Below are 25,384 nucleotides of genomic sequence, written 5' to 3'. Positions count from 1 at the left end.
CGATTGTGCAGGATCTTCTCTTTAATACAACCATAAACTTGACTTTCATATCTAAAGTTGGTGTTGGTTGTATTTATTTACCTGTAAATTAAAGCAATTTTGGTCTTTAGTGGAACTGAGCTCTCAAAAATAGGTTGAAGGATGACCAAGATTTAATTGGTAGGTGTGTGTGTTAGCATGCTTTTTAGATATGTAACATGTATATTTTACTGGATTAGTGCCAGTAGTTGGGCAGTGCTTTACAAGGGAGACAGTGCAGTTACAATATAGTTCAATACCCGAGGATTAGGAGGACCCTGCTTATGGAGCTTACAACCTAAAAAGTCCAATCTACTATGCCTGGTTGAAGTCTGTGTTTGGTGGGGGCTAATTTATAACAGAAGCCGAGCTTCAGGCTGTTTTCTCTGTGCCCTCCTGTGAAACTGGAAATCAAAAGCATCTGTGGGCAGGATGTGCCTGGTTGGAGCCCGGGCTGAGGCAGTTTATTATAGAAGAGAATCTGTTGGAGCCTCAAGCAGCACCCACAGTTTGGCATTGGTTCACAAGGTATCCTCTGCCTGCATGGATGATTTCTTGGTACTCCAGTTTGCAGTGTCTCCTCACAATAAAGTGAAAGCAGGCTCAAGCTGTCCTGCAAGGACATCAATCAGCATCTTTGGTTGTTGGGATGATGCCAGCTAGAAGGTTGTAATGGCGCACAATGAAAACATGTGGCTTTGTGTAACTGAAACACAGGCTTGAACCACCTGTTTTGTATATAATTTTTTTTTTTAGCAGTTTGTAGGCATTTTGCCAAGACACCCTGGTTGAAAGGCTGCTCTAAAGCATACATTTATGAGCACTACTCCTTCACACTTAGTATTGCAGGGAGCACTGTAATTCATTATGTAGTGAGCATTGGGATACAGGGCATCCAGAAAGTGTTCACAGCCCTTCACTTTTTCCACATTTTGTTAGGTTACACAGCCTTATTCCAAAATGGATTAAATGCATTATTTTCCTCAAAATTCTACAAATACCCCATAATGACAACGTGAAAGGTTTGTTTGAAATCTTTGCAAATTTATTAATTACAAAAATCCCATGTACAGAAGTATTCACAGCCTTCGCTCAATACTTTGTTGAAGCACCTTTGGCACTAATTACAGCCTTAAGTCTTTTTGAGTATGATGCTACAAGCATGGCATACCTATTTTTGGGCACTTTCTCCCATTTTTCTTTGCAGGAACTCTCAAGCTCCATCAGGTTAGATGGGAAGCCATTTTCAGATCTCTCCAGAGATGTTCAATTAGGTTCAAGTCTGGGTCACTCAAGGACATTCAGAGTTGTCCTGTAGCTACTCCTTTTTTTTCTTGGCTGTGTGCTTCGGGTCGTTGTCCTGGTGGAAGATGAACCTTCACCCCAGTCTGAGGTCCAGAGCGCACTGGAGCAGGTTTTTAAGGAGGTCTCATGACATTGCTGCATTCATCTTCTTCTTGATTCTGACTAGTCTCCCAGTTCCTGCTGCTGAAAAACATCCCCACAGTATGAAGCTGTCACCACCATGCTTCACTGTGAGGATGGTATTGGCCAGGTGATGAGCGGTGCCTGGTTTCCTTCAGACTAAAGGTTTCTTTAGACCAGAGATCGTTGTTTCTCATGGTCTGAGTCCTTCACGTCCCTCTTGACAAACTCCAGGCAGGCTGTCGTGGCTTCTGTCTGGCCACTCTGCAGCAATCAGGCCTATATGGTTGATCTTCTGGAAGATTTTCCTCTTCACCAAAAACCGCTGGAGCTCAGTCAAGGTGACCAATAAACCAAATGGTCATTTTGACAAAGGCCCTTCCCCCGATCGCACAGTTTGGGCCCGTGGCCTGCTCTAGGAACAGTCCTGGTGGATCTAAAACTTTTAATTTATGGATGATGGAGGCCATTGTGCTCATTGGGACCTTCCATGCTGCAGAACTTTTTCTGTACCCTTCCCCAGATCTGTGCATCAATACAATCCTGTCTGAGGTCTACAGACAATTCCTTGGACTTCATGGCTCGATTTGTGTTCTGACATGCATGCACTAACTGTGGGACCTCATATAGACAGGTGTGTGCCTTTCCAAACCCTTCCCAATCAACTGAATTTACCACAGGTGAAATCCAAGTTCTAGAAACATCAAGGATGATCAGTGGAAACGGGATGCACCTAAGCTCAATTTTGAATGTCATGGCAAAGGCTGTGAAGTCTTATATACATGGGTTGGGTTTTTTTTTTTTTTTAAATTTGTAAAGATTTCAAACTTCTTTCAGTTTGTTATGGGGTATTGTTTTGTAGAATTTTGAGGAAAATGAATTTAATCCATTTTGGAATAATGCTCTAACAAACAAAATGTGTAAAAAGTGAAGTGCTATGAATACCTTCTGGATGCACTGTATTGAGTTTCACTGGCAGTATGTACATTTTGTAATTAGCTTTATCATTGCCTTCTTGAAATGATTTTTTTTTTTTTTTGATCTAAGGGGGAAATGGGATCATTTCAGTGCATTGTACACAAATTCATTTTAACAGTGGATTATTCTAGGTCAATGTAATTGTGCCCTATTATCACATACCTGAAAGCTTTGCAAGGCGATTGTATTAAGCTTGCTGTACATTGTATTTAAAAAGGAAAAAAAAAAAACCCCAAATGTACAAGGCCTAACCACTTTGTCATGATCAGAGTGGAGCTGGACAGGGATGTTCTTGCTTCTGGAATGTTCCCAAGTATGGCATGAATTTTATAACACATTAGACCATCCTGTGCCAAGTCATCTTTACCTTTTTTTTTTTTTTATAGAAATTGGCAAATCATTTTAAGAAATGTTGCTAGCTTTTTGGTATTTGCTATTTTGCTGATAGGTCTGTGAAAGATGCAGCAAGGGTGGCAGTGCCCAAGGACCTTTTGGGCTCTGATTAATCCTAAAAATTGCTGTTTTGCAATAATCTCTTATCTAGCAACATGTAAAAAAAAGGTATAAATCAGAGGTTATCAAACATGGGCTAAGTTTTACCCCTTCCTTACACAGCATACAGGAAAGTTAATTTGGAGCTGGTATAGCTTATTTAATGAGAAGCAGGAATGGCGGTACAATATTCAGTTGCTGATGAAAGGAAGGGGATGGTTTAGCATTAAACATAATATATTAACTATATAGAGAGTCTGGTGCCCTATTAGAATTGCATTGCAAAACAAGACTGGGGTCCAGTGTAAGGTCACCTTACAGATTTTCAGTAAAGGTGAACTTACACTTTAAGCAGGAAGGAAGTTTTTGGCCTCAACATCACCTTGTCCCTCTGTAAGACCAGGAAGGGTTCTTTACAAGATAAGGCTGCCAGCTCAGAAACTTATTGCACAGGTGATGACAACAAACCTTGAGTGGACAGGGGATTGATTTAAAGACAGGAATACACATGGGGAGCCACCCTGTATAACAACAAATGTGATATTTATAAAAAAGAGAACCCAACGGTATCTAAACCACTTCGATACTAGGCATGTTCACCCCCTTACTGCCCAGTCCAATGTTCAGCTTTTAGCACTGGTGCATTTTGCATGACAATTGTGTGGTCATGCAACACTGTATCCAAGAACATTTCCCTCCCCCCCCAAAATAGCTTTCTTATGGTGGTATTGGATCACCACTGGGATTTTTATTTTTTGCGCTCCATATAAAAAAAAAACTAATTATGAAAAAAAATTTTTTTGTTTGTTACAAAACTTTGTAAATAAGGAAGCGTTCTCTTTATGGGCACATATTGGCTCCAGTGGGCATCCAATGATAATGTGCTGATTATTAGCACAGACCCCCCCTGGCAGGAGAGCAGCCTATCTACTCTCCTCTACTTGCATCTGTCAGTGCTAGTAGAGGAAAAGCCAATAAATGGCTCTTCCTGTTTATGCTGCGATTAGACATAGCTGATCACATGATAAAGAGCCTACATCAGAGGCCCTTAACCAGGATTGGAGATGCGGTGTGTCAGATTGACACACCACTGCAAGCACGCTAGCAGCGTATCCTGCTGAATTTCATATGACGTCCAATCAGGATAATACAACCATTTTGCACCCGTCATTTTGCTATATGGCGGGGTGGGAAGTAGTTAAACAAAATCTTTTTTCCTTGATAGTGTGCAGGGCCAACTGCAAAAAGACCAGAACATATCCAACTAAAATTTTACTGGCATGAATGTTTCTTGTCTTCCAAAAAGCAGCTTAAGCCTTTCACGTCCAATGGTATACCTTTTGGGAAGTAGATTTCCTAGCTTTTAACATTGTGGGTATTATGGATTCAGAGAAGTCTGTCTCACTTTCAGAAATTGAGATATTAAAGCTGTTAAAAGCTAGTGATTTTGAAGCAGGATAATAAATTGGTCCCTGAGGCAGAAGATGTGTATGATCTGGAAGAAGGCATGGTGTACAAGCCAGAAGTCTGATCAGGTCAGAGAACATAATCTACCTGGGAGCTATGACAATCACCCATATGCCCTTCATCTTGATTGAAATCACCAGAGCATCCACTGCTTTCGCTACAGAATACCTGGAGTCAAACCTGTCCAGTTTGTTGCTGAACCTGGAGGTCAGAAGGGTCCACATACCCCTGCTGTGACCAATGTTCTGAAACATCTCTGGGTGAAGGGACCATTCCCCTGACTCCAAATGTTGCCTATTGTCTATGCCTGGGATATAAACAGTGGACAAGGTGGACCATAGGGTTTTATATTGCCACCTACAGCAGTAGAACACAAGGCAGAAAAGAACAAACCACCACCTATAGGCAAGTCCCCCCTTTTCACATTTTACAAATGTGCAGCTTTGCACAGCCTTTAGTTAGTTGCCTGTTAATAGATTCCCACAGCCTCCAGATTATAGCTTCTGAGTTGTCAATTGTTTCACGGTTTACTTATGCTATCCACATTCGATAGATACTATGGGGGTTATTTACTAAGCAAATCCACTTTGCACTACAAGTGCACTTGGAAGTAAAGTCGCTGTAGATCTGAGGGGGACATGCAAGGAAAAAAAAAAAAAAAAAAAACGCAGCATTTTGCTTGCACATGATTGGATGATAAAATCAGCAGAGCTTCCCCTCAGATCTACAGTGACTGCACTTACTTGTAGTGCAGAGTGGATTTGCCTTTAGTCAATCAACCCCTATGTTTACAGTTGAATGATACTAGTTAACTTTCAAGGAGTTACTTTTCTCAGCTGTCATTTTATCCCCCTCTATGATACATTTATTTTCCCTGTTAGAAGAGCACCAGATATAATTTTTTCGCTAATCCAGAGGCCAGTGGGGTCTGGGTAAGGCACTCCAAAATAAAGCAGAGGAAAGGCCAAGCAAAAACTGAAGCATGCTGGGAGTAGAAGGGGCCACACTGAACTGACCCATGTTTTTGTTTTGCCAGTGTCCAAAAGCCTCCTGTAGTCAGCAGTATAACTCAACAGTTTCTAAATTCCTGTGTCCCTTACTAAAAGATAAAGAAATTTGACTTACGGAAGAACTGCACAATGATACTTGATTCATTATTATACAAAAGACAGACAGAGCAAGCCAATACCGTTTACACAGATAAGAAGCAAAGTATTGTCAGAGGAAAAAAAAAAAACTCAGATAAAAAACTAAAGATTTTTCTTTTAATACAAAGTCATTAACAAAACAGAACTGCTGGGCCATTTAAAAAATAGCCAGGAATTTGTTACAGAAATACTTATTAATGTGGGTTTCTGAACAGGGGAGGATTAAGTAGTTAATGTGTATTAATCAGTGCATAACTTGTAACTCAGAGTCGTATGACTTCTAGCATGTAGCTATCCCCTACAGGATTATAGGGAGAACAAAGAGAAGGTTACATGTTCACATTAAGGAACACATGAGAAACATAAGCAGAATTGAAAAGTCATAGGGGTTCATTTACAAAAACTGGAGTGCACAAAATCGGATGCAGCTCTGCATAGAAACCACTCTGCTTGTTAAAGCTTAATTGAACAAGCTGAAGTCACAAGCTGAGTGGCTACCATGCACAGCTGCACCAGATTCTGAGTACACCGGCCTTAGACCCCTTTCACACTGAGTCGCTATATCGCTAAAAATAATCCTCTCACTCCAATGAGAAAGCCCAAGGGCTTTCACACTGGAGCGGTGCGCTGGCAGGACGCTCAAAAAAGTCCTGCAAGCAGCATCGTTGGGGCACTGTAGGAGCAGTGTATACACCGCTCCTAAAGCGCCCCTGCCCATTGTAATCAATGGGCAACGCCACCAAATTGGCGCTTTTAACCCTTTTTCAGCTGTTAGTGGCTGAAAAGAGCCGCAAAAACAGCAGTAAAGCGCCGCTAAAAAATAGCGGTGTTTTTACCGCCGACACCCGACGCTGCTAGGTGCGAGAGTCCCCATAGTAAATCTCCCCGTGTATCAGCCCATTTTGCTGAGAAACATTCCAGCAATCCAAACCATCTGATGTTTATGGACATTGAACGGGTAATGAAGGAATGGAGAGTTAGTGACACTATATGATCCCTTTCTTTAAAAAGAGGGTCAGGGGATACACAGAATACATATATAATACCCAAGAGGTCCTAATATAGAATTTGATCTGAACTGCTACCTGTGAGAGGCCTTCGCTTTATAGATCAGCTTTCTGAAAAGAGTGCAGGTTGGGCTTGAAATGCAGCAAATTTGGTGCTTTAGATTTGTTTATCGCATCTGAATTGAGCGTGGTTGCCAGGGATGATGGGGTGTGCTGGCAGAACTGAGGGGGAAAGGAAACCTAGTAGTGATGATTGCTGATGGTTTTTTATGTAATATACTAAGTATCAAGAAATTACCTTGTAGATATATTTTCTAATAAGTTTATTAGATAGACCAAACTACTACATAGAAGTACTGTTTCAGTTCTTATTCTTTTGAATAGTTGGATAATGAATCGACAGCCCAGAAGTAGTAGAGTTTGGTCCTTGCAGTAACAGACATAGCTGGGTAAACGTGAGGAGGAAGTGTTTTGGAGAGATATGTGTAGAGTTTGGGACATTAGAGTGTTTCTGAACCAGGAAGTCGTTTTTTGCAACTTAATATAAGGCTACATTCACACGGAGGCGCTTTTACGCCAAAAAATAACACCTGAAAAGAGCATCTCATGCCTCCCCAATGTGAAAGCCCGAGTGCTTTCACACTGGGGGGGTGCGCTTGCTGGATCTTTGAGGCGGTGCGGGAGTGGTGTATACGCCCTGCCCATTGAAATGAAATGGGCAGTGCTGCCAAAGCGCTTCGGCAATGACACAACACAAGGAGGAGGAGGACTATAGTTGTATAATTTCAGCTAAGAAGGCGCCACGAAGCAATTTATCATATCTTTTTTCTGTGTTATATTTAATGTGTATGTAAAGGCAAAATTTTTTTGTTGTTTTGGATAGAGCAGGCAAAAGATTAGACCCTCTGCCAAGTTATCATCGAAATCTGTGCCCTAGCTGGAGAAACTTGCCCTCTCTATTTGTCCTGGTGACCATTACAAGACAGAAAATGGAAATCTTTAGGGTTGTCATGAAAGTGAGAGTTGATGAAAAGTCTTCTAAGAGGGGAATTCCTTCTATTTTGGGGAGATTCTCCTCTTTCTACTTTCTTGTTGCATCTCCAGGCACGGAAATGAATGTAAATTTCCACAACACAGACAGGAAAAAAAAAAAAATAGACAACGGGTTTTAATCCTATCCAAAACTGAAAAACATTGGCTATATATACACTCTAGTACTTTTGTGTTTTTTCAACTGCCTGTCACAGGTTTACAATATATACAGCTCAAACAAACATGGCAGCAACAAAGCAAGTGCCTTCATTTTACATATTACAAAACACGTGACCCTATAGAAGTCACAAGTTTATTTACATACATATCTACACATAATGTTTAGCATGACTGCTGCTATAAGGTACTTTGTGCAGGATGAAGTCCGAGTCCAAAATTACTCGTCATAATGAAGGGTCATTAAGAATTTTTCCACATCCATTCCAGTTGGGAAATTGTCTGCGCTCTTCTTCCGCTGCTTCTGTGCAAACAAGGAGAGGACAGTATTATTAACCATTCCTCCAACAGTGGCATGCACTACCACCTTTATAAGGGCTGATGTATAAACCCGCTGCCACCCCCTTTCTATGACCTATTCTAATTACACTCTAAAAGGAAGCTGCTAATACTTACCTATTCTAAGGGCACACTGGTCCTATCACGTGATTGGCTACCGGGGAGTGGCGAGACAGCCAACAATGGATGCCCCATAGTAACCCTACGAGTGACATCAACACACAGTCATTGCTGCCGTCACCAGTGATGCAACCTTGCCGGCTGCACTTAAGTTTTTAGTTATACAGTAGAAACACTTTGAAGTTAAAGACACGGTCACTATGCCATTTAGGGCAAAGTGGCAGGTTCTGAGAAAGGAGACACCTACCCACTCCCATCATCCTATTCCTCTGTGAGCTTCAATCAAGATGATATCTGAGCTTTAACCAGATTCATTTCTTCCTCCACCTTTGCAACTGACCACTCAATACCAGACACTTTGCCCTGAATGGGTAGGTAAAGTTATAGATTCTATTTCATGACAGAGCTCTGCAGGCACTAAATGGTTCCAACTACTATAAATTTTAACTTAATACAAAAACTCTTGAAAAATCAAGCCCCAATCCTGCACAAGCTCTCAAACTGGATTAACTCGTTCCCAAAATCGAACCTTTACCCTTGGGCCTTAATCACACCAGAATGGCTTTCCTACCCTAAAAGTCTATGGGAATGCGAGAGCAGTGTGAAACAGGTCCATGCAGCTTATAAGAATGTCAAATGGAGGTCAACTGCAGTCCAATGTCACCTATTGGTGAACTGTGACTGAAGCACCTCAAAAGGCATTTCAAGCACAGGCTAAATGTAGGGCTGCAACGATTAATCAATAAAATCAAGCACATCCGCCTCTCTCCTCCTCACTGACGTCAGCTCCCCCCTCAGCCCCGCCCATTGCTGCCTTGAGGGAATAGAGAGAGAGAGGCGAGAAGCAGCCGTGATATAAGGTAGCAGCACTGCGGCTGTATACAATAACACTAGTACACACATTGTGATGACAAGTGCTTGACTTGATCATAAGTATTTCTGGGGGGGGGGGGGTGTTTCTAGCTCCCCATCATTGGTGTTCCAGGGGGTCGTGGAATAGTGCCCCATCATTGGTTTTCCTGGGGGGGGGGATAGTGCCCCATTGGTTTTCCTGGGGGGGGGGGGGGATAGTGCCCCATTGGTGTTGCTGGGAGGGAAATAGTGCCCCATTGGTGTTGCTGGGAGGGAAATAGTGCCCCATTGGTGTTGCTGGGAGGGAAATAGTGCCCCATTGGTGTTGCTGGGAGGGAAATAGTGCCCCATTGGTGTTGCTGGGAGGGAAATAGTGCCCCATTGGTGTTGCTGGGAGGGAAATAGTGCCCCATTGGTGTTGCTGGGAGGGAAATAGTGCCCCATTTGTGTTGCTGGGAGGGAAATAGTGCCCCATTAGTGTTGCTGGGAGGGAAATAGTGCCCCATTAGTGTTGCTGGGAGGGAAATAGTGCCCCATTAGTGTTGCTAGGGGGGGGGAATAGTGCCCCATTGGTGTTGCTGAGGGGCGCAGAGATAGTGCCCCATTGGTGTTGCTGGGAGGGGGGGTAGTGCCCCATCATTGGTGTTCCCGGGGGGAATAGTGTCCCATTGGTGTTGCTGGGGGGGGGGGGGAAATAGTGCCCCATTGGTGTTGCTGGGGGGGGGGGGGGAATAGTGCCCCATTGGTGTTGCTGGGGGGGGGAATAGTGCCCCATTGGTGTTGCTGGGGGGGGGGGGGAATAGTGCCCCATTGGTGTTGCTGGGAGGGTGGGGGTATAGTGCCCCATTGGTGTTGCTGGGGGGGAAAAATAGTGCCCCATTGGTGTTCCCGGGAGGAATAGTGCCCCATCATTGGTGTTCCCGGGAGGAATAGTGCCCCCATCGTTGGTGTTCCCGGGAGGAATAGTGCCCCCCATCGTTGGTGTTCCCGGGAGGAATAGTGCCCCCCATCGTTGGTGTTCCCGGGAGGAATAGTGCCCCCCATCGTTGGTGTTCCCGGGAGGAATAGTGCCCCCCATCGTTGGTGTTCCCGGGAGGAATAGTGCCCCCCATCGTTGGTGTTCCCGGGAGGAATAGTGCCCCCCATCGTTGGTGTTCCCGGGAGGAATAGTGCCCCCCCATCGTGGTGTTCCCGGGAGGAATAGTGCCCCCCATCGTTGGTGTTCCCGGGAGGAATAGTGCCCCCCCCATCGTTGGTGTTCCCGGGAGGAATAGTGCCCCCCCCATCGTTGGTGTTCCCGGGAGGAATAGTGCCCCCCCCATCGTTGGTGTTCCCGGGAGGAATAGTGCCCCCCCCATCGTTGGTGTTCCCGGGAGGAATAGTGCCCCCCCCATCGTTGGTGTTCCCGGGAGGAATAGTGCCCCCCCCATCGTTGGTGTTCCCGGGAGGAATAGTGCCCCCCCCATCGTTGGTGTTCCCGGGAGGAATAGTGCCCCCCCCATCGTTGGTGTTCCCGGAGGAATAGTGCCCCCCCCATCGTTGGTGTTCCCGGGAGGAATAGTGCCCCCCCCCATCGTTGGTGTTCCCGGGAGGAATAGTGCCCCCCCCCCATCGTTGGTGTTCCCCGGGAGGAATAGTGCCCCCCCCATCGTTGGTGTTCCCGGGAGGAATAGTGCCCCCCATCGTTGGTGTTCCCGGGAGGAATAGTGCCCCCCATCGTTGGTGTTCCCGGGAGGAATAGTGCCCCCCATCGTTGGTGTTCCCGGGAGGAATAGTGCCCCCCATCGTTGGTGTTCCCGGGAGGAATAGTGCCCCCCATCGTTGGTGTTCCCGGGAGGAATAGTGCCCCCCCCATCGTTGGTGTTCCCGGGAGGAATAGTGCCCCCCATCGTTGGTGTTCCCGGGAGGAATAGTGCCCCCCATCGTTGGTGTTCCCGGGAGGAATAGTGCCCCCCATCGTTGGTGTTCCCGGGAGGAATAGTGCCCCCCATCGTTGGTGTTCCCGGGAGGAATAGTGCCCCCCATCGTTGGTGTTCCCGGGAGGAATAGTGCCCCCCATCGTTGGTGTTCCCGGGAGGAATAGTGCCCCCCATCGTTGGTGTTCCCGGGAGGAATAGTGCCCCCCCCATCGTTGGTGTTCCCGGGAGGAATAGTGCCCCCCCCATCGTTGGTGTTCCCGGGAGGAATAGTGCCCCCCATCGTTGGTGTTCCCGGGAGGAATAGTGCCCCCCATCGTTGGTGCTCCCGGGAGGAATAGTGCCCCCCATCGTTGGTGCTCCCGGGAGGAATAGTGCCCCATCGTTGGTGCTCCCGGGAGGAATAGTGCCCCATCGTTGGTGCTCCCGGGAGGAATAGTGCCCCATCGTTGGTGCTCCCGGGAGGAATAGTGCCCCATCGTTGGTGCTCCCGGGAGGAATAGTGCCCCATCGTTGGTGTTCCCGGGAGGAATAGTGCCCCACCATTGGTGTTCCCGGGAGGAATAGTGCTGCCCCATCACTGGTGTTCCCGGGAGGAATAGTCCTGCCCCATCATTGGTGTTCCCGGGAGGAATAGTGCCCCATAATTTTCATTATTACTTTAAATAAACGAACATATTACGTTTTTTTATGATTTTATCCGATTAATCGAAACAATAAATTGCCCAACTAATTGATTAGGAAAATAAATAGTTAGTTACAGCCCTAGCTAAATGTACCCAAAATCATGCTGCATTGTACCAACACGCATTACCACAATACAATGATGTGAACAGGTTTATATACTTACAGGGTATTTCACAGACAGTGGAAACAAAGCCCATAATGTACAGCACTCTGCAAAGAAAATATAGTATGTAGACTTTAAAATATTAGCCAATTAGAGTAATTACCCACCTTCGTTTTTTTCTTTTTCTGAGAGCTAGAAGGGCTTAGATGCTCTTTTCTATGTGATCGCCGTTCATGTTCATTAGAATCCTCAAGCTTTCTTTTCTTTGCAGTACTTTTGGATGGTTTTGATTGATGGGTGTTGTCCTTCAGTGGTGTGCTACTGCTAGTCTTAGCAATGGAGGCCCTAGACAGTATCATTAGCGTGTGGGCAGCCATATTGACACTGTTCTCACTACCAGCTTCACTGGCAGGACTGCACGTAGGCATGTCTGGCGTTGCAGGAGGCATCATGGGTTTGGGTGTCCCTCCATCCTCATTGTAACGCCGACACGTTGGAGTTCGTGTGTGGTCAGAATTATCTGTGAACTTGTCCTCAAATCCTGTTCCTGGCGTTCGTGGTGGTACATCTCCAGTAGACAGTGTCTTTGTATTTGGACTATGAAACTGCATGTCCTGCAAGAGCTGACTAGCTTGTTTTGCTAGAGGGCTGGTAGAACATACCCTTTCTGAGGACATTTTTTGAGGTGTCCTCCTCAGAATATTAGGTAGTGAAGTCTGTTTTCTTACAGGATCCTGAGGTGGTTTTATATTTTTCTCTGTGCGTAAATTATCTTGACTTGACGTAGTTTTTTTGTCTATTTGGCCTGCTGGGTGAATTTGTGTTCCTACCTTCAACACATTCTCCTTGTTGACGCCATATGCACCACCTAAACTTGTGGGCCTTTTTTCCCCAGGTTGATCTTTTGCTTGTGCAGTTGCCTGATCCACCCTGGAACTCTTCCCCAATGAAGGAGCTGATCTTTCATTCTTTTTAGTTTCTTTGGACACGCTAATTTTAGAAGATACAGCTTCTGTGGAGGCCAAATCATTTTGTATAGTGTCATTCTTGTCCTTTCTGCTTTTTTCATTTGACGAAGATGAAGAATTAGATATAAGCAGTGTTGAAGACCCATCAAAGCAAAGCACTCTCCTATGGGCTTCCACGGACTTGGACACAGTATTTAACGTTTCTGGTACGGACCTTTCCTCAGCTTTTTGCTGAATCTCAGAGGTGGAATTCTTTTCCTCATTTTCTCTGTAAAAAAAATGAAAAGGAACACTGATTTTACAGAAAGGCTGTTTTCTGCTAAGAATAAAGGGGAATCTATAAAGAATTTCCAGATCACTGACCTCTGCACTAAGCTGGAGGGTCGGCTTATGGAATCAGCTGCTGGGTTGGACAATGTTTTACCTATATTAGGGGAAATGTTACATAAATTAAAATCTTTAAAACGGATCTTTTTAAAATGCTCAGCAGATAGAAAGAGGTTAACACAGAGGACAGATATATTTTTCTTAGCCGTGTCTGTTAATCTGCTTATGCACTATAAACCCAGTCACCCAGAATTTAATAAGTTTATGTACTTTTATGTAATTTCAAAAGTTTTCAATCACTTATATCAAAAGAGTATTTTTTAAATGCAGAGCAATGCAAGAGGTTCATATTAATGCTGCCCATCCCAGCAACACAAATCCCTTTCTTGCGCTCCACCAAGCCAATCAATTCAGCCCAAGGGAAAAAAGAAAATAGGATTTTTGTACTTACCATAAATTCAGTTTATTGGAGTTCATTAAAGAATAATTCCAGGTATTGGCATGTTATACATAGTTACATTGGTCTAGCTTGGTATATGACATGTCTAGCAGATACTGCTGGAAATCACTAAAGCCAGACACTGCTTTTGTCAGTGATCTCCACTTGCTTCCGAGTCATGTGATAAACAGTTGGCCCAATGCCTTGTGAACACAGGAGGTTCACCACTCAGTATGGGTGCCATTCAGAGAATTTTTTTTGCATCTTCTGAATACATGCAAAGCATTCTCTGATTGGACAAGGTGGAGAATATGACATCTCTGCCCTGCCTCTCCACCTCGTCCAATCATAGAAAGCTTTAGAGCACCCTGAGCCTAACTGCCCCTCGTTGTACAACTGTACAAAAGGGCAAGTGCAGACGCAGGGGCCAGAGGCAACTTGACAGGCCGGCCCAGCATCTTCAAATGGTGGGGTCAGTGTACGGTCCCCAAGGCTTCTGCTGAGGGGTACTGATCCGAAAACATCATACTGTAGATACTGCTGGATTCAGAAAGTAATTTTTCAGTGCAAAGATCAGCAATGAATCTTCTTAGTCTTCCAAGTAAAATTAGTTTCGTTATAAACCAGAAACCTGCTCTCGGTAGACAGAAGTTATCAGTCACCTAAGGACACTAGCAAAACAACTGATTGTGGGAGTATCAGAGTTTTATGGGCCGCCCTAACTGCTTTGTCAGCGTCATTACCTGAAGGTGATAGCATATATCCAATAGTCTTGATTAATGAAAGCCTGTGTTCTGTAACGGTACAATTAAGCAAGAACTGTTTCTGTAACTGCTTAAAAGAGTAACTCCACTTTTGTTTAGAAAATAACATTCCTCTCTGGGAGATCTATGTAAATTACAAAGATTTTACCAAACTTTGTTGCAGATTCGTACCTTTTTTTTACACTGAAGAAATCACTGTATGTTTGGGTGTGCCCATGTGGGAAAGTGAATTTAACCAGTTCCTGACCGGCGCACGCCGATGTACGTCGGCAGAATGGCACGGCTGGGCAAATGGGCGTACCTGTACGCCCATTTGAATTCCCCGCCGTGCCATTGTGCGCGCGCCGGCCGGGAGCTCCGTGAGTCGGGTCGTGGGTCCCGTGGACTCGATCACCGCGGGGATACCCGCGATCGCCTCACGGAGAGGACGAACGGGGAGATGCTGATGTTAACAGCATCTCCCCGTTCTGGCTAGTGACAAATGTCACTGATCACAGCTCCCTGTCATCGGGAGCTGTGATCAGAGTAATGACACACACAGCCCATCCCCCTGACAGTTAGAATCACTCCCCTAGGACATACTTAATCCCTCCCCGCCCCCTAGTGGTTAACCCCTTCACTGCCAGCGTCATTTACACAGTAATCAGTGCATTTTTAATCGCACTGATCGCTGTATAAATGAAAATTGGTCCCAAAAATGTCCGACGTCCGCCATAACGTCGCAGTCACAATAAAAATCGATGATCGCCACCATTACTAGTAAAAAAAAATTATTAATAAAAATGCCATAAAACTATCCCCTATTTAGTAAATGCTATAACTTTTGCGCAAACCAATCAATAAACGCTTATTGCGATTTTTTTTTTACCAAAAATATGTAGAAGAATACGATCGGCCTAAACTGAGGGAAAAAAAATGTTTTTTTTTATATATTTTTGGGGGATATTTATTCTAGCAAAATGTAAAAAATAATGTGTTTTTTTTTCAAAATTGTCGCTCTTATTTTGTTTATAGCGCAAAAAATAAAAATCGCAGAGGTGATCAAATACCACCAAAAGAAAGCTCTATTTGTGGGAAAAAAAGGACGTCAATTTTGTTTGGGAGCCACGTCACACGACCACGCAATTGTCAGTTAAAGCGACGCAGTGCTGAATCGCAAAAAACACTCTGGTCAGGAAGGGGGTAAAATCTTCCGGGGCTGAAGCGGTTAATGGAAGTGGTTTCTTAAAGTGATATTAAAAAGTCTTGTTTTTCATCTAACCACTTAAGGACCGGGCCTATTTTTCAGACTTCGCGTTTACAAGTTAAAATCTTTTTTGTTTGCTAGAAATTTATTTAGAACCCCCAAGCATTATATATATTATTTTCTAACACTCTAGAGAATAAAGTCGCGGTCGCTGCAATACTTTCTGTCACACCGTATTTGCGTAGCGGTCTTACAAGCGCACTTTTTTTGGAAAAAAAACATTTTTTAATTAAAAAAAAAAATAAGACAACAGTAAAGTTAGCCTAATTTTTTTTTTTTTATATTGTGAAAGATAATGTTACACCAAGTAAACTGATACCCAACATGTCACGCTTCAAAATTGTGCCCGCACAATAGGGATATTAGGTGGAATGGCGACAAACTTTTACCCTTCAAAATCTCCATAGGCAGTGTTTAAAAATTTCTACAGGTTACCAGTTTTGAGTTACAGAGGAGGTCTAGAGCTAGAATTATCGCTCTCTCTCTCTAACGATCACAGCGATACCTCACATGTGTGGTTTGAATACCGTTTTCATATGAGGGCGCTACTCATGTATGCCTTCACTTCTGCATGCGAGCTCGTCAGGACGGGGCGCTTTGAATTTTATTTTTTTTCTTCTTATTTAATTTTACTTTATTATTTTGACACTGTTCTTTAAAAAGAAAAACATTTTGTCACTTTTATTCCTATTACAAGGAATGTAAACATTCTTTGCAATAGTAAAAAAGCATGACAGGACCTCTTAAATATGAGATCTGGGGTCAAAAAGACCTCAGATCTCATATTTACACTAAAATGCAATAAAATAAAATAAAAAAATCATTTGAAATTTCTCCTTTAAGAGCATTGGGCGGAAGGGACATTTGACATCGCTTCCTCCAGTCAATGCTATGGAGCCGAGTGGGGGCCATCTTCCCCTCACTCGGCAGCCAGCCAAACAGGGGAGAGGACGCGATGGTCTCCGCCGCTACCAACGGCTCTGATAAGCGGTGGAGTCCACCGGAAATGCTGCGAGGGGGGAGGGCCTCTCCCACCACTGATAAAAGTGATCTTGCGCCTAATCCGCCACAGAGACCACTTTTATCTGAAAGCAGACCGCCTGCTGAAGAAGAGCATACCTGAGTTAGAGCAGCTATCTGCTGCCATAACAACGGTATTCCTCTTCAACAGCTGATGTATATCCACAGTGGGCGGTCCGTAAGTGATTAAAAAACATAACAAACATGTTATACTTACTTACCCTGTGTAGTGGTTTTGCACAGAGCAGCCCCGATCTTCCCCTTCTCGGGTACCAAGTCGGCACTCCTGGGCCCTCCCTCCTGCTGGGTGCCACTACAGCAAGAAGCTTGCCATGTGGGCACTCGAGCTGAGCCGCTGCTCTGTGTGTCCATTCACGCACACAGCCACGGCTCAGTTCTGCCCCCTCCATCTCCTGATTGGCTCATTGGCTGTGATTGACAGCAGCAAGAGCCAATGGCTCCCGCTGCTGCCAAAAGTCAATCCAGGAGTGCAATCAGAGACCAGGCTCTCCTGGACATCGATGGATCGAGAGGGGGCTCAGGTAAATATTAGGGGGCTACTGCACACAGAAGGTATTTTACCTTCATGCATAGAATGCATGAAAGTAAAAAAACCTTGTGTCTTTACAACCACTTCAATTTATAAACAGCTGCTTCACCTGCAGGCCTCTAATGAGGAAAATTGCAGGGTCTGCATCCCTTTAGAGACATTTCCTATTGGGAAAATTACATTTTTGTTGCAATGGATGCCTGATATCTGACTTCTATCTTAGTGCATACTTCTGGGAAAATCAGTGAACCAATCACACAAGCAGGAAATTATGTTTCTGGGGGGTGTTCAGTACACAATCTGTGTACCGAACACCTCCAGGTAGCCGCATTGCATTTTACACAAAATTACAGAGCTGCAGATTGAAAAGGAAAGATTATTTTTTAGTAGTATTCAATTACAATATGACTTGTGTCGCAATTGTATATGCTATACAGTATCTCACAAAAATAAGTACATCCCTCACATTTTTTATATATATTTTCATGTGACAACATTGAAGAAATGACACTTTGCTACAATATAAAGTAGTGAGTATACAGCTTGTATAGCAGTGTAAATTTGCTGTCCCCTCAAAATAACTCAACACACAGCCATTAATGTCTAAACCGCTGGCAACAAAAGTGAGTACACCGCTAAGGCCCCTTTCACACTGGGGCGCTTTGGAGGCACTACAGCTCGAAAAATAGTGCCTGCAAAGTACCCTGAAAGAGCTGCTGCTGTCTCTCCAATGTGAAAGTCCCGAGGGCTTTCACACTGGAGCGGTGCGCTGGCAGGACGCTAAAAAAAGTCCTGCTAGTAGCATCTTTGGAGCGGTGTATACACCGCTCCTGCCCATTGAAATCAATGGGGCAGTGCAGCTATACCGCCGGCATAGTGCTGCTGCAGCAGCGCTTGGCGTTGGTTTTAACCCTTTCAAGGCTGCTAGCGGCGGGGGGGGGGGTAAAAGCACCCCGCTAGCAGCTCAATAGCCGCAAAATTGATGGTAAAGCGCCACTAAAATTAGCGGCGCTTTATCGCCAACGCACCCACCACCCCAATGTGAAAGGGACTTAAGTGAAAATGTCTGAATTGAGCCCAATTAGCCATTTTCTCTCCTCTGTGTCATGTGACTCGTTAGTGTTACAAGGTCTCAGGTGTGAATGGGGAGCAGGTGTTTTAAATTTGGTGTTATCGCTCTCGCTCTCACTCTCTCATACTGGACACTGAAAGTTCAACATGGCAGCTCATGGCAAAGAACTCTGAGGATCTGAAAAAAAGAATTGTTGCTCTACATAAAGATGGCCTAGGCTATAAGAAGATTGCCAAGACCTTGAAACTGAGCTGCAGCATGGTGGCCAAGACCATACAGCGGTTTCACAGGACAGGTTCCACTCAGAACAGGCCTCACCATGGTCGACCAAAGAAGTTGAGTCCACATGCTCAGCGTCATATCCAGAGTTGGTCTTTGGGAAATAGACTTTTGAGTGCTGCCAGCACTGCTGCAGAGGTCGAAGGGGTGGGGGGTCAGCCTGTCAGTGCTCAGACCATACGCCGCACACTGCATCAAATTGGTCTGCATGGCTGCCGTTCCAGAAGGAAGCCTCTTCTAAAGATGATGCACAAGAAAGCCCGCAAACAGTTTGTTGAAGGCAAGCAGACTAAGGAAATGGATTACTGGAACAATGTCCTGTGGTCTGATGAGACCAAGATAAACGTATTTGGTTCAGATGGTGTCAAGAATGTGTGGCGGCAACCAGGGGAGGCATACAAAAAGAGTGTCTTGCCTACAGTCAAGCATGGTGGTGGGAGTGTCATTGTCTGGGGCTGCATGAGTGCTGCTGGCACTGGGGAGCTACAGTTCATTGAGGGAACCATGAATGCCAACATGTACTGTGACATACTGAAGCAGAGCATGATCCCCTCCCTTCAGTGACTGGGCTGCAGGCCAGTATTCCAACATGATAACGTCTCCAAACACACCTCCAAGATGACCACTGCCTTGCTAAAGAAGCTGAGGGTAAAGGTGATGGACTGGCCAACCATGTCTCCAGACCTAAACCCTATTGAGCATCTGTGGGCAATCCTCAAATGGAAGATGGAGGAGTGCAAGGTCTCTAACATCCACCATGACTGTGTGTTGAGTCATTTCAAGGGGACAGCAAATTTACATTGTTATACAAGCTGTACACTCACTACTTTACATTGTAGCAAAGTGTCATTTCTTCAGTGTTGTCACATGAAAAGATATAATAAAATATTTACAAAAATGTGAGGGGTGTACTCACTTTTGTGAGATACTGTGTGTATGTATATATTATATATATTTTTTTCCACTTTTTTCCCCACGAAAGTGGAGTTGCCCTTTAAAAAGTGTTAGCTGGAGTTGGGCTTTATTTTGTTAGTCACTTATATAAAGTCGATTTAGATCCATCTTACACTACCCTTTTCACAATGTTGCTGTCCAAGGGTGGCTAGGCTGTTCCTCTTTAGATACAGTGGAGGAGTGAGTGTAGCCACTCACTAGTGTTACTAGTAAGATCTCCAGGTAAAAATACAGGGAAAAAGCCTAAACAAAGAAGCACAGCCAACACATCTAAGCATTGGTATGAAGCGTTTAGATTCGCTTTACTAACTTCTTTAAATATGGCTTCATTCAATACACTGTCATTTTCAGGCTACATTCATCAACAAAGATATTCTGCCAAATTTATCTTGTTTGTACCTGTGTTTGCTGAAGGTTTTGGTAGAGACTTCTGAAACTTTGGAGGCAGAGGAAGTTTAGGAACCACGGGTTTAGAAACCGGAACGTGCAAAATCTAGAAGGCCAAGAAATATACATTTTTGACAGGTGATGTGAACAATATTTAGACAGAAAAAAAAAAACCCCACACAAAACAGTACAAGTTGCTAATTCTTGCAGAGTTAAATAATTTAATAACCATTCCATAAAGAGAAACTTCAGTCTCGCCAACACTCTCCCTCACCGCTATAAATTTGCCAAAGGTATTCGGGACCAGTCAACCACATATTTCTAATTACAATCCAGTGTTTACTAAACGATTCCAAAAACAATGAAATGACAGTCAGTCAAAATCATTATCCTGTCTAAAAGCAGATAACACAAAAATCATGCCATTATCTTTATTAAAAAAAGTTGTGCATTCAGGTGGATGGGCTGCCCTATGTGTGATGAGTGAAAATGCTCCAAAACACCTCCTCCACCTCGCAAAAAAAAACCAAAAAAAACAAACGCATGTGGGAATGCGAGTTCTCGCTATGCAGAGATGTGAACAGGGCTTGACAGCTGAGTGTTTCTGTCCACTCCCTTCTATGTACTTGTATAAATATGGCCATACACTATGCAAGCTGATTGTATATTGTGTATTTAGTGAGAAGGGTGATCACTGATTGCATTTCATTTAAAAAATGTGCAGCTGGGAGTGGGAGGGTGGATGATGCAGGGTGTGTGCTAATGAGATCAGCTGGTCAACTCCTTCCTGTGTCATGACCTAAAGTCTGTAAGGACGTAAACCAGAAAAAAATAGATACGTTTGGAATCATTGATGTAGGACAGTAAGGTACGTGTCTGTAGATTTTTTGGAAAGCTTTGATATTTTTGCAAAAAAAGTGCATAAATGCTATATCGGTACATACGGTAGCTGGAATTTAGAAGAAAAAAAAGGTGAACTTGGCCTTTAAAGTGGATCTAAAAGGTTGTTTTTTTCCGACCTTTAAAACCATAAACACATCATACTTGCCTTCTCTGCGCAGTGGTTTTGCACAGGGCAGCCCCGATCTTCCTCTTCTTGGGTCCCCTGCTGGTGCTTCTGGACCCTCCCCCTTGCCAAGTGCCCCCATAGTAAGCTGCTTGTTCTGAGGGCACCTTTGAGTGTCTATGGGATGCACAGAGCGTGGCTCAGTCCCACCCCCTCCGTACTGGCTGTGATTGACAGCAGTTGCCAATGGCTGCTGTTGCTTTGTCTCAGCCAATAAGGAGGGAGAGACCCGGGAGTGCAGCTGCTCTCGTGTGCAGCGCTGGATTGAGATGGGGCTCATGTAAAGTATTAGGGGGGCTGGGGGGGAAAGCTGCGCACTAAAGGTTTTTTACCTTCATGCATAGAATGCATGCAAGCCACTTTATCTGTGAGGTCATCTATTACAGGACCAATAGAAAGGTCAAGACATTAAAAAAAGTAGGGCCATGCTCAAATTTTACCCTAAAAAATGAGCAATTGATTTCAGCCACCCATATCATTGGATCCAATGATCCTTTTGATGTAGTTTCCAGTGAAGGTTTGCCTAAATAGACACAGTCACCTTGCCCGTTTAGAGCAAAAGTACAGAGTGTATACAACAGCCCACCCAACTACATCTTTATTCTTCCCTCTCCATTGCTCACCCACAGCTCATTCTCCTGTGGCCACCACTGCTAACTAACCCATGCTTGCAGGTAAAGCCTAGTACACACCATGAAGTTTCTTTGGTTCAACCCGCTGGGAAAAAACAAAAACTGCTCCGGTCAGTGTACTAACAATCCAATGTTAGTACAGCAATCTCCCGCTGAGCTATTGTGTTCTCACAGGGGGACACCCCACAATCTCGCCCCCACCAGAACACACAGGTCAGTGGCCTGTCTGATGGAAGTCTGCCGAACGGCAAGCTTCTGTCGGATCAGCTGCCGTACACACAGGCCGAATGTCGGACGTTTTTTATTGAACTGGCAGATGTCACCTGGCATTTCAGCCTATGAGTATTAGGCTTTAGAGGGAGCCGTGACCTCCTCCCATAATGCTGTTCCTGGGTCTAACAGCCATTTGCATGGCTCTAGCATGGTCACTGCTTTCTCTGAGCTCTAACTCTATCTGACAACTGGTATGTTGATGGCAACATCAACAAAGCAAGAAGTGGCTGGGGACATCTGAAGAGGCGAGTATAAATTGGTCGGGTAGTAGGCTTTACATATGGTCACTTTGCCTTGAATATGTAAGGTACGTCACATGAAATTCTAAACTGAAATTCTGTCTAAACTAGAGCTGCACAATTAATCGTTAAAAGATCATGATCTGGATTCACCCCCTCTGATGATCTATGTTGTGGAGTGTCTCCATTCTTTCATGTTACAAGTAGAGTTCTCTGCTTACTCTGGCATTCTGCCAAGATTTTAACAACATTGTAACTCTTCTTAGATCAAAGGGATAAAACTTCTGTGTGAATATGCAGGAAGTTTAACCACTTAAAGTCTAAACCTTTTTCTGACACTTGTTTCTTAGGCCTCTTTCACACGAGGGATCCGTATGTCCGTTTTTCATCCTTTCGTTTTCGGATGAAAAACGGACATACATGTATCCATATGGAGCGTCGGATGTCAGCGGTGACATGTCCGCTGACATCCGATCCGCTCCAATCCGAAAAGTGTAACGGAGGAAAACCCTACTTTTCCATCCGTTTTCGGATCGGGTGACGACGGACACTACGGTCCGTCATCATCCGATCCCCATAGGGGAGAGCGACGCTCTGACAGGTCCGTAGCTGCACAGTGTGCAGCGATGGACCTGTCATCTTTCTGCTCATCGGCAGAGCGATCCCCGCTGAGCAAGCGGGTGTTCACGGGGCGGATCATCACTGATCCGCACCGTGTGAAAGAGTCCTTACAGTTAAAATTAGAATTTTTTTTGCTAGAAAATTACTTGGAACTCCCAAACATTATATATATATTTTTAGCAGAGACCCTAGAGAATAAAATGGGGATTGTTTCAATATTTTATGTCACACTGTATTTGCACAGTGGTCTTTCAAATGCAATTCTTTGGGAAAAATACACTTCAATGAATAAAAAAAAAACGAAACAGTAAAGTTAGCCCAATTATTTTGTTTAATGTGAAAGATGATGTTACGCCACGAGAATCGTGATCTATCTTCTAAGCAAAAAAAATAGAGATTCTCATTTTAGCCAGAATCGTGCAGCTCTAGTCTAAACTACTAACAGCGCACACACAAAACTATATATAGTATATTTCAATTAACCAGATTACATTACAACTACAAAATGTCCTTGCAGCCGATAAACACCAACACACTAATGCCTTCTTTCACAAGGAAGAGTTTAAAATGGCAGCTGTTGGATTATATTACCTGATGTGGCTGTGTGGTAAAAGTGCTGCCACTCTGACCAACCAACGAGACCGGGAACATGCTCATAACCCCCTGTAACATTGGCTGAACAGGGGAAGCGAGGATGATTGTAGAGCCTAGGAAAAAGGAAACATAAATGAACATCTAGATGACTAATGACTAAAAACTGAATAACAACATTCTAAGGACTAAACTCTCATTTTCTTTAAATGTCATTTTGCATTTTTTTTAAATCTATTAAAATCTATGCACTGACCAAATCGAATAAAGGAGCAGCCAAGATCAATTTCTTTTGAAGATGCAGGCCTCAGAGCCATCCTACTGACCCCAGCAGACCTATTAAAAGACAGATTGACCTTGACTGCAGGCAGCCTGGGCCTATACTTAAAGAGCAACTGCAGTCTGCTCACATAATTTGTAATAAAAACATCCTTGACATTTTGAAGCTTCCCTCCAACCACTTGCATATTATTTGATATATACTGTGATTCTGTACTTGCCAAATATGCTGCAGAAATCTCCTTCCACTAAGCCTGGCTGCAATCATTTTAACTGTAGGCAGCTGAAGCTGCTGCCTGTTTACTTCCTGGATTTACACAGACACATCCAGCTCTGCAGCTCTTATTGGCCCTCTTATGACTCATCCCCCCTCCCTTCCTGGCAAACTCTCACAAGAGTGAGAGAGAGCTGTGCACGATGTCATAAGCCTAGGCTTTTTACAAGACAAGAAACAGGAAGTGGGCTGTATAAGGTATTTACTGGCAGAAAAAAAAAAAATGTTTTACAATTCAAAGTTAAAACAACAAGGCAGAAGATTTAGGCCTCATGTACACTGCTACTGGTAAAGGGACATTTAGGAGCAGTTGGGAGTTTTTTTTTCACTGCCTCTGAACTCTTCTCCATGTTATCTTATCTGTTCATGTACACAGGGTCGTTTACAGTTGTTTCTATGCTGTTGCGTTTAGAGGCATTTTTTTAAACAAAAAAAAATGCATTCAGAAGCAGAGTTTACAGGCATTTCAGCTGCTAGATGCAGTAACTCGCGTTTAGCCGCATTTTGTTTACAGGCGTTTTTCATTTTTGGCTGTTTAAAAAAAAAAAAATTTTATTTATATATATACACACACACACACACACACACACACACACACACACACACACAAAAGAAAGCAAATCCTGACAATCTGGTTGAGCCCACAAAGTACCGTATTTATCGGCGTATAACACGCACCCCAAGTTTAGGAGGGAATTTTAAGGAAAAAAACTTTTAGGAGGGAAGTTTAAGGAAAAAAACTTACATTTAAATGCCCATCAATGCAGCCTTGTCCTCCATTGCAGCCTTATCAGTGTCCATCTGCAGCCTTGTCAGTGTCCTCCTGTAGCCTTGTCCCCATTGCAGCCTTGTCAGTGTCCATCTGTTGCCTTGCCCTGTGTCGTTTGAAAATGGCGCCGCCGTTCTCGGCAGCTCTCGGCCATTCTCGGTGGCTCTCAGCAGCTTTCGGACGCACTCGGCTTTCGGCGGCTCCCGAAAGCCGCCGAGAGCCGCCAAAAGGCTCACAATCGGCGGGGGATCGGCGTATAACACGCACCCATGATTTTCCCCTGATTTTAAGGGGAAAAAAAGTGCGTGTTATACGCCGATAAATACAGTATCTAACAGGAGTCTTACTAGGTCAGCTTACCACATCCGCATGCGCCAGTCTAGAGCAATACGGATAACAGGATTGCCCTTCATCTCAATCCTGCGAAAAAGAAGTGGTAGTAGTAGTTTAAGGGAAGGACAGGCACAAATCAGAGTATACTGATCTCACTGAGTCACCATCCACAAGAGCAGGGATCTCCAAACTACGACTCTCCAGCTGTTGCAGAACTACACATCCCATGAGGCATTGTAAAACTCTGATATTCAGACATGACTAGGCATGATGGGAATGGTAGTTCCTGAACAACTGAAGGGCCGTAGTTTGGAGACCCCTGCTCTAGAGGATACCTGTACCTGAAGACAAGCCTGTCTAGTTTGTTGTTGAACCTGGAAGCCAAGAGGTTCATATCTGGTGTTCCCCACCTGGGACATAGACCCTGGAACACATCCTAGTGTAAAGTCAACTCTCCCGACTCAAGGCTAAGGAAGTTTGCCTAGCAAATGTCTATATTTACGATGTACATTGGGACAAGGCGTGAGATGAGAGAGGAAG

General features: G+C 44.2%; 1 protein-coding gene across 2 annotated transcripts in view; it reads right to left on the bottom strand.

The window, feature by feature from the left end:
- Positions 1–5,623: 5,623 nt before the first annotated feature.
- Positions 5,624–25,384, bottom strand: part of NPAT (nuclear protein, coactivator of histone transcription) — a 77,752-nt gene continuing 57,991 nt past the window's right edge. Inside the window, exons 14-18 of one of the 2 annotated variants that reach the window (XM_073613499.1) lie at positions 23,190–23,305; positions 19,780–19,873; positions 13,093–13,153; positions 11,929–12,997; positions 5,624–8,048 (exon numbers count right to left, since the gene is read on the bottom strand). In XM_073613499.1, the coding sequence (XP_073469600.1) occupies positions 7,965–8,048; positions 11,929–12,997; positions 13,093–13,153; positions 19,780–19,873; positions 23,190–23,305 (1,424 nt within the window). In that variant the 3' untranslated portion in view covers positions 5,624–7,964. The remainder of the gene's footprint in view (positions 8,049–11,928; positions 12,998–13,092; positions 13,154–19,779; positions 19,874–23,189; positions 23,306–25,384) is intronic. The other variant, XM_073613500.1, reaches the window with a different exon arrangement.

This window comes from Aquarana catesbeiana, linkage group LG02 (assembly GCF_042186555.1).
Source record: "Aquarana catesbeiana isolate 2022-GZ linkage group LG02, ASM4218655v1, whole genome shotgun sequence".
In the NCBI taxonomy this organism is placed as follows: domain Eukaryota; kingdom Metazoa; phylum Chordata; class Amphibia; order Anura; family Ranidae; genus Aquarana; species Aquarana catesbeiana.
Note: the sequence above shows the minus strand (reverse complement) of the source record. Positions and strands in the feature narration are given on the sequence as shown.